Source organism: Hipposideros armiger, unplaced genomic scaffold, assembly GCF_001890085.2.
Source record: "Hipposideros armiger isolate ML-2016 unplaced genomic scaffold, ASM189008v1 scaffold_29, whole genome shotgun sequence".
Taxonomy (NCBI): Eukaryota; Metazoa; Chordata; class Mammalia; order Chiroptera; family Hipposideridae; genus Hipposideros; species Hipposideros armiger.
In genome coordinates, this window is record NW_017731379.1 from 1,474,379 (window position 1) to 1,491,580 (window position 17,202).

The following is a 17,202-nucleotide window of genomic DNA, read 5'->3' on the forward strand; positions in this document are numbered from 1 at the left end:
TGTGGAGGACGTTGCTTCACTGGCCCAAGTTGGCACCATCATTGCGCTCTTCCCGGGCGAGGCAGATCAGTCACTGGCCTCTGGATGGCCACTCACAGTGGCTGCTGGCCGCTCACGCTGGCTGCTGGCTACATACGGTAGCCCATGGCAACCCACTGCAGCAGGGGCTGCAGCCTACGCCGTCACCAGAGACCCACAGCAGCCCAGCTCCAGGTTGAGCTGTTGTTCAGCATCTTAGCTGTGGAGGGCAGTGTCACTGGCCCTCATATGTGGGATCCGAACCGGGGCCCTCTGGCATCCCAAGCCAGTTCTTAACCAACGCGCCACTCGGCCGGCCCTCTTTGATGTTTTTAAAAAGGTTCTAGCATCAGTGTGTTAGTCCACTGGGGCTGCCACAGCGAAGGACCACGGACTGGGTGGCTCAAACAACAGAAATTTATTTTTTCACAGTTCTGGAGGCTGGAAGTCTGAGATCAAGGTGTCGGCAGGGTTGGTTTCTTCTGTGGCTTCTCTCCTTGGTTTGCAGATGGCCACCTTCTCGCTGTGTCTTTTCCCTCTGTACCTGACTGTGTCCAGATTGTTTTATTTTTTTTTAATTGGGGAATTGGGGGATGGGAATAGCGCTGGGGAATTGGGGAAGGGGAACAGACAAGTTGCTGTCCTTTTGTTCTTCAGCCTAATTGTGGAGGCTGTTGCTTCAATGGCCCAAGTTGGCACCATCATTGCGCTCTTCCCGGGCGAGGAAGATCAGTCTCTGGCTTCTGGATGGCCACTCACGGCAGCTGCTGGCTGCTCACGCTGGCTGCTGGCTACACACGGTAGCCCATGGCAACCCACTGCAGCAGGGGCTGCAGCCTACGCCGTCGCTGGCGACTCGGCAGCCCAGCTCTAGGTTGAGCTGTTGTTCAGCATGTTAGCTGTAGAGGGCAGTGTCACTGGCCCTCCTAAGTGGGATCCGAACCGGGGCCCTCTCGCATCCCAAGCCAGCTCTTAACCAACGTGCCACTTGGCCAGCCCCAGATTTTCTCTTCTTAAAAGGACACCAGTTGTACTGGATCGGGGCCCACCCGTGACCTCATTTTAACTTAAATACCTCTCTAAAGACCCTGTCTCCAAATACAGTCACATTCTGAGATACTGGGGGTTAGCACTTCCACATATGAATTTGGGGGAGGGGGACACAGTTCAGCCCGTAACAGTCAAGATGTTTAAGCTCCATTGTTTATAACTGGAAACAATTTAAATAGTAATCAGAAGGATAATTACGGAAGCTATGGCTTCTCACCCCATGGAATATTTATTGTGCAGCAGTCAAGATAGTCTTCACAATACCTCACGAATCCATTAGAAGGACTACTATCAAAAAAGAAAAGAAGTGTTGGCCGGGATGTGGAGAAATTGGAACGCTTGTGCTGTGTTGGTAGGAATGCAAAAATGGTGCAGCCACTGTGGAAAACAGTATGGCGGGTCCTCAAAAAATTAAAAATAGAGCTACCATGTGATCTAGCCATTTCACTTCTGAGTATATACCCAAAAGAAATGAAAGCAGGGACTGGAAGAGATATTTGCAGCGTTATTCACAGTAGGGAAGGACCCGTGTCCATCGATGGATGAATGATAAGCAAAACATAGGATAGACATACAGTGGACTGTGGATGAACCTTGAGGGCATTTTGCTAAGTGAAATAAGCCAGTCACAAAAAGACAACTACTGTGTGATTCTACTTATATGAAGTACTTAGAGCAGTCACAGTTATAGAGACAGAAAGTAGCATGTGGTTGCCAGGCGCTTAGGGGACCAAGGGAATGGGGAGTTAGTGTTTAATGGGTAGTTTCAGTTTTACAAGATGAAAGAGTTCTGGAAATGGATGGTGGTGATGTTAGTGCAACATTATGGATGGATTTAATACTCCTGAACTGTTCACTTAAAAATATCTAAGATGGCAGTTTTTATGTTATGTGTCTTTTACCATAATAAAAAAAAACTGGAAAAAATATAGTATTCACAATGTAGTAATCTGTAGTAATCACAGTGTTTGCAATATTGTAGTGTTATATATAAAAAAAGAACAAAGGAAAAATTGTATGTACAGTATGATTTAAACTATATTAAAATAAGCATGGGTTTGTTTTTTTTTAAAGCAAAACCTATAGAGCAATAAATACACCAGATGTTAACTGTGGTTGTGCTAGGTGGAAAGACCAAAAAACATGGAATTTATTTTTCTAAGTTTTCGTATTTTCAAACAGAATTTAATTAGCAACTCTTGACTTCTATAATGGAAACCCCCCACTGCCGATACATACAATTTTTTTTATATTTGTTAAAATTCCTAAAGCAGGCTCTATTCTGTATTTGTTTTGCAGGTGGAGGATGCAATGCTGATGTTTGATAAGACCACCAACAGGCACAGAGGTAAGAACCCCAGTGTAAGAAGGTTACCCCTCCATCTCTTCTCACCCCCGTCTCACAGACACAAGATACAGAATTAAGCAGCTAGAGTTGACCGTCTGTTGAAGATCTGTATTAATGGAGGGCCACACTAGCATAAAGAGTCCAGATACTGAACAGTTCAAAAAACCATTTCCTTATGGCTGGAGAGCTGTCGTTTAATTACGCAGACATGCCCAGCGTATGTTCAGATATACCTTTCTTCTAATCCTGGCTTTCTTGGTCCTTGCTAAACCTCGGCACTAGTGATCCAAGTGGAAATTATTCATAGCAATTACTCTATTGAGTCTCCAATTTGCATTGAAGGAGGTGGTTTAGACGCACACTGTCAATCTAAGGATCCAGAAGAGGTGCAGGAAGGGTGGCGGGGGGTGGGGGGGGAGCCTTGTTATAAGTTTATTCGATGTGTACGGTGATTCCAGACTAGGAAATGCCCTTTTGCACTTCCGGAATGGTTGGCGGGCATGTGCACCTCCTTGTGATTTATCTTGTGCTCCTACTGTCCCTTCAATGTTTTAGAAAATGGGTCTTAACTTAGGACCTGTGAACCCCTGAAATGACACGTAAAATGTTTTATGATGGTGCTTTTCTTGGGAGAGGATCCCTAGCTTTGAATAGATAGATTCTCAAAGGGGTCTCTAACTTGCGTCTTACACCCCCTGCCTCCTCCTCCCCCCCAAAAAAAGAATGTTACAATTATGGCTTTAAACAGAAAATTGGACGAATCTAGAAAAATCCACCCCAGGAGAAGTAGGGTAAAGGTTATGGTTCAGTGTCCCCATCTCCTGTTCTCCGGAAGCTCCTGGTTTCAGGGGTTCCTATTAACAGGGTGCTAATGAGCAGGGCTTCCGCTGTGGGGGTGGCAGACGTGAGGGTGGCAGGAAGCCGCGGTTCTTGAGGAGCTGGAGAGAGATGGAGAGAGACGCTTGCTCGTGGCATTTCCTTGCCACTTGGATTGCATTTAGATGTTTCTTGTGTTGTTTACATTCTTGCTGTCACCTGTGATTAGAGGCAGTTACCTAGCGCTGACGGTCTGTCTCTCCTGTTGCGAGCAGGCAGGCTGAGTGAAAGGGAGGAAGGAGTGGAGTGGGAATCGCTGCTGATGGGGGTGGGAGGAGGAGGGGGCTGTCCTGCGGCTGCCTCGTGGTCGGCTTCTCACGCATCATCTACAGCGTCCTCAACAGGGAAAAGGGAAAATTGGGTAGGAACCTGGGGTGTCAGTGGTGTATATGTTAGGAAGGGATGAGGAGGGGCGGGTGAAGGATGGGGAGTAGGGGAAGGCAAGGAGAGAGAAGAGCTTACAGGTGTAGAATGCCTGCCTTTGTCCTCCCAGTAGCTCAAGAGTGAGAGCCGAGAGTGACGGGAAAGTGACACCGGTGATGGGCAGTTCACAATTATCCTCTGTCATCATCCACATTGTGTCGATCTTTATGGTTCGCCAAACACTATTTCCACATGTATTGTCTCATTGCATCTTCACAGCAGCCTCAGGAGTCATGACTTTGGGAAAATCACCTAACTTCTTCGTGCCTCAGTTTACTCGTCTGTAAAATGGGGATGACATTAGTGCCTCTTATAGGATTGTTTGGAGAGTGTAGCGCCAAGCAGACCGTCAACTGTGCTCTTCGTCTTCTCAGGGAGGTACCTGCTATACCCAAGGTCAGAGCGTGGGCTCAAACCTAGGCCTGCAGATTTCAAATTCTGCTCTCTCTCTCTGTTGTCTTCACTGGGGAGGGGTTTGCTAGGAATGTTTTCATCCGCTTATTTTCAGGGTGGGCGAAGCCTATCTGAAGTCGCACTAGTTTTCAGTGTTAGGATTTGTAATCCTAGAAGATTCCTCAGCGGCCTCTAGGCAGTATTGTTGTCACTCTTTTTTGAATATCAATGAATGAAAAGATATTTTTAATCTCCTGCTCTGTGTCAGGCCCTGTGCTGGAGCAGATGATAAGTCATTTTGTTTCACCCTCACAGCTGTGCAGGTAAAGAGGCTTGTCATCTGAGGGACCGGAGAAGGACCGAGACTCTCATTGTCTAGTAACTGACAGGTGGAGTCACACTCAGGACATCAGGCTCCCAGGTGCCAGGAAAAGCTCTCCATATTTTTAATCCAGTTGCCTCCCTCCTGCTATGGGTGAAGCCCCTTCCCCTTTTCCAAAGGTTCTGGGCACAGTGATGAGACAGTGGTCCCTCTAAGACTGGGTGAGCATTTCCTGTTGTGAGGTGGAGGGAGGTCCACTCCATGGCCCAGTGCGCGGAGCGGCTGCAGGGACGTCATCACTTATTCTCCCAGGTCAGGGCTTCTGGTAGGTGTGGGCAGGTGGGCAGAGCCCCTGGTGCATGCACGGGCCTGCCCCAGCATCCCTCTACCCTGCCACAGTTTCAGGTTCCTCTGGTAGATACAAGACGCCTTACATAATTCGTGAAGCCAGAACAAGATGACAGAAGGGCGTCTTCTTCAATAGTTATTAAGAATTTCAAGATGACAGCAGAGCATTCCACCCAGAGTGGAGCCCTTCTGAGCGTGGGCCGTGTGTTACTGCTCAGGCTGCTCACCCATGAAGCGGCCTGAGTGCGTGCAGCTGGCCGAGGCCTAGCCTGATGCTGGTGGGGTCGGGGAAGAGAGGCAGGACGGGAGATGTGCCTAGAAATTTCAACAGCATCTGACATGCTGTCCCCTTTCCTCCTGTACAGAAAGGAACCTTCTTCCTGGTTATTCTCCTGTGTGGGTGGGAACTCTGGCCTGTACACATTTTCCAACCCCTTTTAAACAACTGAGGAGGAGTTCCTTTTTGAACTGGAGTAATTCTTCAGTGATTCAGAGCAGTTAGGCGAGGAAAGAACTAAAAAAAAAAAAAGAAGAAGAACATATCACAACAGAAGCACAAATAGTATATATAGAGCAAGTGGGCCCCACATCCCTGGCCTGATGGAATGTGCGTTTGGAATCAGGTGATAAGCACAAGAAAATAAAATCCTCCTGCAGCCACCTTGCCCCAACCTTCCCATCACCTCCTCAGCTTCCTGTTTTCCATTATCTTATCAAGAGGAAAATGCTGCACTAGCAGAAGCTTGAGGACACCTCTCTGGCTGGCACTGCCTCTAGCTTTCTTCTTAAAGAGCCCCAGACCATTAACCTCTCGGTGTTGTCACAGCACTTGCTCAGCACTTCTCATCAAACTTCTAACCCAGTCCTGCTGGGCAGCCTGGGGCGTTGCCTCGTCCTTAACCCGGGGCGTTTTAAAAACCACCTGTGTGCCCTTGGAGCTGTGACAGCTGGTGTTCAGGAGTCCTAGCGGCCACCTCCTGCCCCTGTTCCCTGTCAGTCCCTTAAGGGTGGCCCTCAGCTACATCTGCACAGCAGTTTGCTTCTCCTGTTCCCAGAAACACCAGCCTGTGCGTCTTCCCATATTACACCTGCACTTGGACCTTGCGGGCACCATGGGAAAGGATTCAGGAGATAGGAGACAGTGGGCCCTCCCAGGATGTGTCTCCTCCATCCTGGAACAGGAAGAAGGTCTATCAGCAGCTGACTCACATAGAAGTGTGGGGTCTTCCCACCTTTCTCCTCAGAGGGACCCACCCCCCTTCCAGCTTCTGCTGCCCCTTGATGTTTAGTGTGGGGGACACGTTTCCTAACTTCTCTGAACACCTCAGGTTCCTTCTCTGAAAAATACAGGAATTGATGAGCTCCAGGATCTGAAGTTGGTTTCTGGTTTTTAGCTTTTTAACTGAGAGGGTGTCCAAGATTAATTCCTTTTTTACTTTTATTCACTGGGAGAGGGAGGTGAGCAGGCGTAGGCTGGGTCCCCGAGGTGAGGGTTGGCATGCAGGAGTGCCCTAGGTGAGCAGCAGGCAGAGGGCAGAGCCCACGTGGGATGATGCCCTGGGGAATTCTGAAGATGGGGCTCTCCCCAGCCGGGGTGAGAAGGCTGGCATTTATACCTGTATGCTGATCGGTCATTGGAGGCAATGGAGGTCCTTGGGGAAGCCGGTGTGACCTTGGGCTTGGATTGAGGAACTCACAGAGAGGATGAACAGCTGGGGGCCATCCTCCAGCAGCACCCCTAGCAGATCCTAAAGGGGGATCTGGTTGTCCCATCATGGCGCACACCGTGGTGGTCCAGTGGGTTCCGTGTTAACCAGGCCATGCTAACATGCTCAATAGAAACAGCCAGCACTTTTGGGGCACTTATACCGAGTGCCTGCACGTACTGTGGATCTTTATGACAGACAGCCATAGGTGAACCCTGAGTCCCACTCTGGTCAAACATAAACCCAGCCTGTCTGACCCAGAGCCCATGCTCTGAGCCGCCCTGCAAGCTTTGTGGCGAGGCAGCGGTTTAAAGCAGGGGAATTGGTGATTTAAGGGCCTGAGCACCTCCTCACTCCTTCTCCACACCTGCCCTTCTTGATAGACTACAGTGCACCTCCATTTCCAGATGGAGCAACTGAGGCATGTGGAGTTTTGGAATGCCACCTAGCAGGTTCCCACAGCCGGGCAAGAGCTGAGCTACTGGTAGAAGCTGGGGCTTTCCTTGGCCCTGCCCGTCACTTCATGGCCTCCCTTGAGATAATTTGTTCCCAAGGGGAAGTGAAGGGAGAGTGGTGGCCCCATGTTCTAGTTTTTTTGAGTCATTTCATTTGCTCTCTTAAAGTTATTAGAGGTGGTCTGAAAAATACTGGGCTGATCATCAAAGGATTTAATCATTGGGGTAAAGTTTGTTTCATCCTTGCAAAACTCAGATAAGATCTTGAATTCAGCATTAGGTATTGATCCCAGCGTAGGGCTGGAGGGGCAGGGAGGGAAGAAACCACAAGGTACTGTCCTTTCTAATTCACTCTTTGGTTTGCAGAGGCTGAGGGGTTGCAAGCCAGAAAGGAGGGAGGGAGGGAAAGAGGAAGAGAGAGAGAGAGAGAGAGAGAGAGAGAGAGAGAGAGAGCGAGCGAGCGCGGGCCGGGAGAGAGGGTTCAGCTCTCTCCCACCCTCCGCACATCAGCCCTGTTTGAGAAAGTGGAATGTGGGGATGCTGGTTGCTGAAATCCATCTCACACTTAACCTCCTTATGGGGGGAAGGGAGCCCCCTCCAGGAGCACCATTCCAGGGGAGCCTCGGCTGCCCCTCCCTCTGACCTCAGGGCCCTAGGTTTATGAACCCCGCACTGTTGGGTCCCTCCAAGCCTGGCCCATTGGGGGAGAGCTGGGCTGGCTGGGAGCTCAATGGAAAATGAGCTGGGTGTCTTTGAAGCTTCACGGAGGTCTGGTGAGGGTCAGCTGGAGAGGGAGTGGTGTCTGGCAGAGTACAGAGGAGACTTAGAGCCTTCTTACTCCCTGTGGCTTCCATTACCCAGCAGGCCTCTTTGCTCCAGAGCAGTGCCAGAGGCCAAGGAACAGGATACACTGAGAGAAAAATAAAGATCAGTGTGATGGATGACTCTTCTCCCAACTGTTAGCAGTCGCTTATTAAGTGCAATGCTAATGGCTTTGGAGAGGAACAGCAGCTCTGAGACAGACCCCGGCCCCCCATCAGATCCCCCATTGTACTGACCTCAGCCATTCCGGAGTGGTTTTGTAAACCTCAGTGAGCACCATCAGCAGCAAGGCCCCCCTGCAGAGGGTCCTTTCCTGGGGTGGCTGGAAATGCACAGTGGTGGGCCCATACGGCCAGGGGCAGGAGCAGCTTTCTGCAGGCTCACCTCTTGGCCGTGGGACTGAACTTGGCTTCTCCTGCGAAGCTTGCACGTCTCTGTCCCGAAAAGCAGCTGGCTGAACTCTTAAGGCCTTCGTAATTTGTGTAATCAGTTTATTTATTAAAACGGTGCCAGTAAGATGGAGCCGAAACTGTGATAAAAGATAATGCTTTTCTAAGGAGAAGAAACAGCCCTTAATGTCCTGACTACCTGCCAGACACTCACTTTTGAAATTGACCTCTGAAGTCCAGGCTGACTCTTTTATGTACACTGAAATGATTAAGAATCACACTCTAATTATTTGTGTATTGGTGCCTATTTCCCAAGGTATGGGGAGGGGGAGGGGGTACGTAAAAAGAGTTTCACAAAGGCGTAAATTAAAGATAAAATGGTGGTGCTTCGTTTGTAGGTATGGAGACGTCAAAGATAATGTGTGTGTGTGTGTGTGTTTCCTAATGAGATTCTAGCATTCTGACTATTTACCTCAGGAAGAGGGCTGGGATTCTACAGCCTGTAAATGTGACTTTGTGGGATGGAGGAAGAAGTGTGTTTGACAAAGAGGTTAAGCCTTTCTGGCTGGGAAAGGGTTATTAAATGGGGTAGAAATCAGGATAAGGGTCTGTGGAATCACAGCGGGTGATGACACTGGTGCCAATGGGACACCAGGGCATCTTGCAAAATAGCGGTGCTTGTGGTCGGGGTCTGGAGTAAGATTGGCTGCTAGGGCCGCCCGCCCCGGGGGAGTTGTGCCCTTCGCATTTTCCCCACCTCTCAGATCTGTTCTGTCATCCCCCGTGCTAGTTGCTGATGGTGTTGGGCACCCAACACACTCTACCCTAATTCTGAGATTGTTTGTAAACCAGTAGCTGATCATTATTGGTGTTGATCCCAGCTCTGCACCTGAATTGGAAGCCAGCTGACAAGAAAGCTGCTGGTCCATCGTCGACCACAAACACTGGCCAAAGGTCCTGGCCGCACAGAGCTTTCTGTCTAGGCCCTAGTACCATGTGGCCATCAAGCATGACATTGGGCTTTTTAATGCAAGTAGAGGTCTAGATCAGGTTAGGCGATATTACCATTCCTGGAGTGTGGGGAACCATCTAAGAGAGAGACTGGTAAACCAGGACTCTAGGAGAGAGTGTTCAGAATAGCGATTGAGTCTCCCCCAGTCCACTCAGGTAGAAGAGATCTGGGGGCCAGGGGTGGGGTCTGGCAATGATGTAGACATAAATTGGTGCCTTTGATACTTGAAGAGATTCTGTTGGAAAGCAGTTATGTGCAGGCTTGAAGTTGGGCACACTCCAGTTAGTAGGAGGAAGAACTGACCAGTCCACAGTGGTATAAATGGACAGCCACTTATCTATCCATTAGATTTTCAGAACCCAAGGTTCTGTGCTTCTGTCTGGGCTCATTCTAAAGCCAGGGCTACATAAGGGGGGTAGGTGTGCTTGTGTACCCACCACGAGGGGTGCACCCCAGCCTCAGTCCCTTGCAGGGCTTTGCCCAGAGGCTTGCAACCTTGCCTCCCACCCCCAGCACCTTCCCCTCAAGGCCTGGTCTGTCACCTGACCCATCCCAGGACCTCCTCCAGAGCCAACAAGTAATACATGAGGACTGTGCAGTAATGGAGGAGGGAAGGGAGAAGGCGTAAAGAGCCGCAGCCCCCACCCCAGCCATCTCTCAGAGACCAACCCCGCCCCCCCCTCCAGCTGTCTGCACATTTTATTTTATTGTTAAATAAACATCATTAGCCTGCCCGAGAAATTGGTGCAAACATGACCTCACAAATAACCAATTAAAAGGGCAAGGGTGAAGGGGAATGTGAATTTCCAAACATGTAGAAGAGGCCATTAAAGATTCCTGTAGATACCCCAGCCCTAACAACATTGATCTGAGACCTTAATTTTATTTCTGACAGGAAAGCTAGGAGTACGCTTTAATTTTTTTTTCCCTGAGCTAACTAAATTCCGGAAGCGCCCATTCCGGCACTGTCTCCTGAGATATTAATCAACACCGTAGCTTGGTTTCTGTTCACCTGCTTTTCTTTGTAGACGCGGAGGAATACAAAACCCTTAGCTTCCTAGCAACAGGGCCGGGGACCGGGGAGCCCAGCGCCGGAGGAGCTTGTGAGCCCAGAGGAACTTGGCACCCTGGATGTGCTGCGTTTTCTGTAGCACAAGTATAAATCTTAAACTTCTTTCCTTTGGAAGAAAAGCCCTGGCACAAAAAGGGTGGTGAGCTAATAGTTCTTCCTGCCTCCCTCCTGGCTGTGGCCTGCGGAAGCAGAAAGGGAGTGGGCCCAGGGTCAGCAACTTCACTGACCCAGAAGTGGTTTTTTTGTCGAGAGAGACAATGAGGCTTTTGTTCGGCCCTGTTCCCATAGAGTCCCAGGCTCCGACCGCCATGACATGCTTTTAAGATCCCGGTGAGGGCAGTGTGGAGGCCTGGAGAGAAAGGAACCTTTGGCTTGGTGACTTGATTAAAAGCACCCCATTTCTTAGCATCACGGTGCTGCCAGGTCCGTAGAGGGCTGGCCCAGGGGGACCAGACGCTGGGGCGGCTGCCTTCTGCTGGGATGGAGTCTCCTAGAGGAGCCCCAGTTACTGTGCGGCTCTGGAATTGAGTTTCTGCTTTAAGCCTTGTGGATCAGAGGCCGTACGCTCGTCCGTCCGAAGCTCGGGATCAGCATGGGACGCTGGAAAGAGCCTATGTTTGAGTGTTGGCCATACTTGGTTTCAAATCCTAGCTTCCCTATGAGTGTGATCTCCGCAAGTTATTGAAGGGCTTTGAGTCCCGTTCGGCTCACTGTGGAGGTAGCATGTTTCTGTGAGAGTTAAATCAATCCATTTGTAAAGTGCCCAGGGTGAGTACTTAGCGCCCAGTGGCCCGAGTTCTTGCCTTTCTCTCTTAAAGGATACCTTCAGTTCAAGCTCTTTAGGCAAACTACAATCTGTGTTTGAATTTTTAAGACCCTCCCTCCCCTCCACACACAATATATATGCTTGCATGCGAATAGAGTATTTCTGAAAGGGATACCCACAAAACGGGCAGCGAAGAGTTCAATGGCATAGTGGTCAAGAGCATAGGCTCTGGAGCCAGACAGCTGGTGTTTGAACCTGAGCTCTGGGACTTATTAGCTGTGTGACCTTGTGCAGGTTACTTCACCTCTCTGTGACTCGGCTTCATCTATAAAACAGGAATGATGAGACTGGGTTAGCCAGAGGCTTGTATCACTTAGTAAGTGTAACAGTCTCTGCCCATAGTACGCACTCAGATATGTTTATGCACATGTGCATGCACTCATAGATTGCCAATGTACATAAGTTAAAAAACAACATTTGCTTCTGGGAAAGAGGATTAAGTGACCAGAGTTACCAAGATACGGGAAAACTTTTTATTGTACACTCATTTACCTTTTGAATTTTTGTACCATGTGCATTTACCTAATATAAGTAGGTAATTTATATTACCTATTCAAACATTTACTTTCTTAGTGTAAGCTTTTAAAATTCATTCCAATTTGAATTGTAAATGTAGTGATACAATAACATGAGCGAGAATTAAAAAAAAGAACTCACCCCATTCCTAACACAATTAACTGTTGTCACGTCTACCTTATTCCCGACGTTATGTGTAAATATTTTTAAACTTGGTTGTAATTATGGAGTCGATGCAACACGCGGTGTCTCATACTTTGTCGAATGAGGTATGGGCCCTTTCTTATCTGGGTTTCCTGCCCTGCCCGGAAGAAGGCCTGAGGGGCTCCAAACACCAAGACATGATTATATGCAGCCCAGAATCCTTTGCCTGCCTCTGAGTCACCTCTGTCTTTTTTTTTTTTTTTCCATAAACAGAGAGTCAGATAGATAGATGAGGATTTTCTCAGTAGTTCCTGCTCCTCCCAGACAACAGGCTATTAATAGACTAGAAAAGAAATCGGTTTGCTTGAGTTTATGCCAGACCAGAGAGGAGAGAGGTCAGGATGGGGCGACCCTTCGTTCCAGGAGTTCAAAGTGCTTTTTAATTAAAAAGCAGAAAAAGTCAAAAGTATTTTCCTAACCCAAGTTATGATTAATAAACATGTGGGGACCTTACACAATGTGGCAAGTGTGCCCCCGTTGCTTAGAGCTTCAGAGAGTCAAGGCAAGTTCCCCAGTTAATGAGGCTTGTGGGGTGTCTGGGCCATGTGACACAGGGTAGAGCTTGGAGCTTAAAGTTATACTGCTGGGTTAAAATTTTCTGAGCTACTACTAATCAGCTGTGTGACCTTGGGCAAGTTACCACACTTCTCTCAACCACAGTTTTCTCATCTGTGAAATGGACCTAATGTTATTAACACATGGACTTGTGAGGTTTGAGATAATTAATCTTTGCAAAGCATCCAATGCTTAGGAAACTACCTGTAATTTAACTTTATCATTCTCATCATAATAACTATTATTTTTACTACTAATAAGAATACTGTTACTATCATTCCTTGGGGAATGAAGTAAGTCTAAGGCTTGCTAATTGGAGAAAAAGTTAACACTCTAGAGAGCCGTTGGCAGATGCTGTCAGGTTTTCCAAGATGGGAGGGAATTGTGGGTGAATTGTATCCCCCCAATACCTCTGGGATCTCAGAATGTGACATTCCTTAGAAGAAGGTCTTTGCAAATGTAATCAAGTTAACGTGAGGTCACACTGGAGTAGGTTAATCCAATGTGACTAGTGTCTTTCTAAGAAGATGGAAGACGTGTGAAGAGAGAGACACACGGGGAGAATGCCATGTGACCACGCAGGTGTGAGGCAAGGATGGCTGGCAACACCAGACGCTAAGAGAAAGGCATGGCATAGATTTTCTCCTAGAATCTTCAAGAGAATATGGGCCTGCGACACCTTGATTTCAGACCTGTGGAACTGTGAGAGAATGCATTTGTTGTTTTAAGCCACTCCAGGTTTGTGGCATTTGTTACAGCAGCCACAGGAAACTAATACAGAGGACAAAGCAGTGCTTTCTGCTGGACACGTCCCCCTCTTACGATTGGCCTCAGTCCCACTGGGCAGGCATGGCCTTTCTCCCTACACGTTCCTGTCCGTGCCACAGATGCTCCCTCAGTAAAACGAGGTGCAAGAGAAATTAGACAAAAGACCTTTTACCTAACGAAGAATGCAGTCCCCACACCCTCACATAGTTCATAGCCTTGCCCAATTCTAATTTAGCCAGAGACCCTGACATTGATCTTAGGATGTTAAAGATATGTTTTGGTCCAGGGATACTTGAAGAACTCTTGAGGTTTTAATTTTAATTTAGTAGCTTTCAGAGCTTAGTCATTTCTCTATAAGCCAAGGAATAACCAATACACGGAACAGTTGTCCAAACTCCCAACTTCAGGAATGCAAACCATACTCATTAGATTGGTGTTTCCAGTTGGTTCATTCAACTCAGCTATTTAGGGAAATAAAAATAAGGCCAAAGAAGAAAAAGGAAGAGGAGGTGGAAGGGAAGGAGAGAAGATGGGAGGAAGGGAGGGAGGGAGAGAGGGAGGGAGGGAAGGAGAGAGAGAGAGAGAAGAGAGAGAGAGAGAGAGAGAGGAAGTCAGACGACAGCACAAACCTTGCCATCCTCACATAACTGTCCCGACTTCCACCCTGGAAAAAATAAGAAAGAAGACACAGCAAGACAACCTTGAACCTGCCTAACAGACTCCTTGATTTCTTTCTGTTGTCCCAGAAGCCCTTCCAGGCAGAAACATTTGCCAAATTCAATCCTAGAGTGAGTTTCTGAGCTAAATTAATGCAATTGGGGGTCAACGTGGTAACACCTACAGGTCTCTGGTCATAGGACGCCGGTGGGCACAGCAGTAATTAATAGTTGCAGCGCCATGTGGATGTGCTTCTCTTAATCCTTTGGTTTGGTTGGCAAACCCAGCGGCACATAAAACTAACTGCCATGATTTCACGGTGATCAAAGTTGTGCGCCTTGGAGCATTCCCTACACATTTGAAATTTCTTCCTCAACTTGCCACCCCATCTTGCTCTCAGGAAATAATTGAAAGCGCCTCCTTCTCTCTGAATGTTTCCAGAGCTGGTGCCTGTGTTCCGGCACCCTAGGCAAAGCCGGCGCCTCTGCACCAGATCTGCAAAGGACGTAACGCTGACACCCGATTTATTATCTCAGAGGCTGGGCCGGTTCATGGATGATTCATGACTCTACTTTCCACTGCCGCTGGAGGTGACATCATCCATCCTGGGCCCAGAATAGACACGGACGCAACAGTGGCCCCTGCTTTGTGTCTCTCGCCAGCCCGGGGCTCCCTCTGCCTCACACCCAGCTGCTGTGTGTTCATTGAGTAGGATGGTGGTGGGCCCGAGAGCCCCTCAGAGGTTTCTCCTTAGCGGGAGGCCCTACAGGTAGCAGAGGAGGGAACTTCTCAAAGTTCACCTCTTCCTCTTATGCTCCCTTAGTTCAATTTAGATTTTACTCTTCACCCAAAGAGCTGCTTAACTCCTGTGGCCAACTTTGGGTTCCTCACTCAGACAGGGTTGGTTGGGAAGGTCTGGGTGACATAAGTCATCCCCCAGCCCAGCATTAGATGCCATAAGGTGAATGGTTGTTCTCACGTCAGAGGTCTGGACTGTGTCTGTGGTTTTCAACCCTGGTTGTACATTAAAATCACTCAGGGAGTTTTTAAAACATACCAATGCCTGGGGCCCACCACAGATTAATTAAGACTCAAGGATGGAGCCCCGGCATTGATAAGCGTTAATTGGAGCTCATGTGTAATCAGGGGTAGGAACCCCTGGGTCAGATGATCTCCCAGGACCCTTCCAGTTTTAAACCCCACCAAGACAGCACTGCTGACCAGGCTTTTGACTGTGACCTGCGTCTTGGGTAGTGAAATGGGCCCTCCTTGGTATGTGCCCTGTCCATAAGAAATGGGCAGGCGGGGGTGGCACCTTCATATGAGTGCCCTTTGGTGATCTGTGTGGGGAGTGGGATGTATAATTACCATTCTGTTGTGCTGGTTATGAATTTGTTGGGTTGTCGGAAAAGTCATGACGCATTTTTGCAACGAAAAACAGAGAAAAAAATACATCATGACTTTTCCAACATCCCAATAGTACCCCCCACCCCACCACTAAAAATACTGCGTTGGCTTCCCACCACTGTTAGGATAAGGCCTAAATGTCGACACCGGTCTACAGAGTCTTCGATGTCCAGCCTTTCTATCCTCTCTAGCTTCACCCCAGAGCACACTCCCTGCAGCCACACTGACCTCCCAGGCATCTCCTTAACAGGGCTGCCCGCACAGGCTGTTCCTTGGGCTGCCAGGAACAGTGTGTCTCTCGTTCCTGAGCAGCTCCTACTCCCCTTTCAGCCTGGGCTTAAATGTCCTTTTCTCAGGGAAATCTTCCTGGACCCCCATGCTCGGTCAGCTCCATCGGTTGTCTGCGCTCATGGCTCTTGATCATTTTTTCTTCATGGCCCTTCTCTGTTCTTAATGATTGTGTTATTTATTTGCTCAATGGTTTGATTCTTATCTGTGCCCTCCCCGCTCATATCACCAGTGCTTGGCGAGTACGTAGTATAAATACAGGACAAGAGGGTGGATGGCAGAGAGGCAGGCCCTCCTCACCTTGGTCACTGTTCTCATTTGGCTGATAACCGAGAGAGGCTGTGTTTATTCTCCTCATCTCAGCTTCTTTGTCCTTTACCCCCGGCCAAGACCTGCCCTCGCAACACGGAGGTGTAGCAGCCTTGTCTGGAGGACGCTGTGGGAGTTACAGGTATTTTCTGGAGAGGGCTTCAGAGGACTGAAGAGATGTTCAGGAATACTTGCTTTTCCAGCACAGCACCTAAGGAGGAAACAATTACCCAGCAAACTCTCTTATGAGGGAAATAAAAATGCCTTTGGTGTCCTCGTAGCTGCCCTTTATGGCTGATTTCGAAGAAAGACTGAAAATCTTGGTTCAGTTTAAAATAGAATCAGTCTGGTACTTCTACCTCCCACCCATGATGCCTGGCGGGGCCTGGCGGGGCATGGCGGGCTAGGGGGATGGTACCCTTCAGCCAGGGGTCTGTACCAGGATGTAAAATGCTCATGCACTTCGCACTCAGAGGCCACGTAGAAAGGTGTGTACTTACAGATTTCTAAATTTCCTTTCCACTTCCAAAATCACTAGGCTTGGCATCTTATGTCTTCTTTTAATTAAGTTGATTCATTTGCCCTGGAAAGATTTCCTGATTCAGCTATTATATTTATGTATAAACTTCTCTTGAAACACCTGGCAATTTTTCTGAGTGACAGTAAGGAAATGTAGTCTGAAAATTACGGTTTAATTCGCTCCTTCCTTCATGCGGCCTTAACCTTTGAAAATATGGGTAGGATTCACAAAAGAAGCTTTGTGTTTTGCTCATAGTACTAATCCTGTTTTACAACAGAAGTGTGTATCAACAACATCTAACAATTTCCCTTTAGTTTTAGAACTTTAGGTTTTAATGGACAATTGAACCATTCCTTGGCAGATGGGAAATTGTCTAATTGCATATTTTTATTATATTTATTGTAAATTGTTCAGGTAGGCCCCAGAAGAGATTGGTGAGCATATATAAAAAAGTTAGAACATCTTAACGACTTCATTTTGGGGAGTGGAAAGCTTTGTTGTCACTCTTGGGTTGCATCACAGCTCAGGGGCATGAGTGTGTGTGTGTGTGTGTGTGTGTGTGTGTGTATGTGTGTGTGTGTCACATTTGAATTGGATGTGGCCTTTGGTTGACTTTGAAACATACACTGGAATGAAAGATGTTATAAAGGATCAAAACAGGAAAGTAGGTACCTGTATATTTTATTTTACTTTATTTTAGGTTCGTTGTTCCCTTATTTTGAGACAAATTAAAATACCCTGGTCAAATAGGGACTCATGTAGCCTGGTCAATTAGCTTCATTAACTTTTCCTGAGTAGTATAAGTGGCTTTCGAAATAGCACCTCCTGGGTCCATCCCTTCTTTTTCTTTCTTATAAGGTTCTTTAGCAAAATGTAGGGGGTAAGGCACCGCAGGTAGCCTAGCAAAGCTTGCTGCTG

The 17,202-nt window shown here is 48.0% G+C and overlaps 1 protein-coding gene across 10 annotated transcripts in view; it reads left to right on the forward strand.

Moving 5' to 3' along the window:
• MSI2 (musashi RNA binding protein 2) overlaps nucleotides 1-17,202 on the forward strand; it is a 400,159-nt gene that overhangs the window by 257,071 nt on the left and 125,886 nt on the right. For all 10 annotated transcript variants that reach the window (XM_019636623.1, XM_019636622.1, XM_019636616.1 and 7 more), the window contains exon 6: nucleotides 2,368-2,416. In XM_019636623.1, the coding sequence (XP_019492168.1) occupies nucleotides 2,368-2,416 (49 nt within the window). The remainder of the gene's footprint in view (nucleotides 1-2,367; nucleotides 2,417-17,202) is intronic.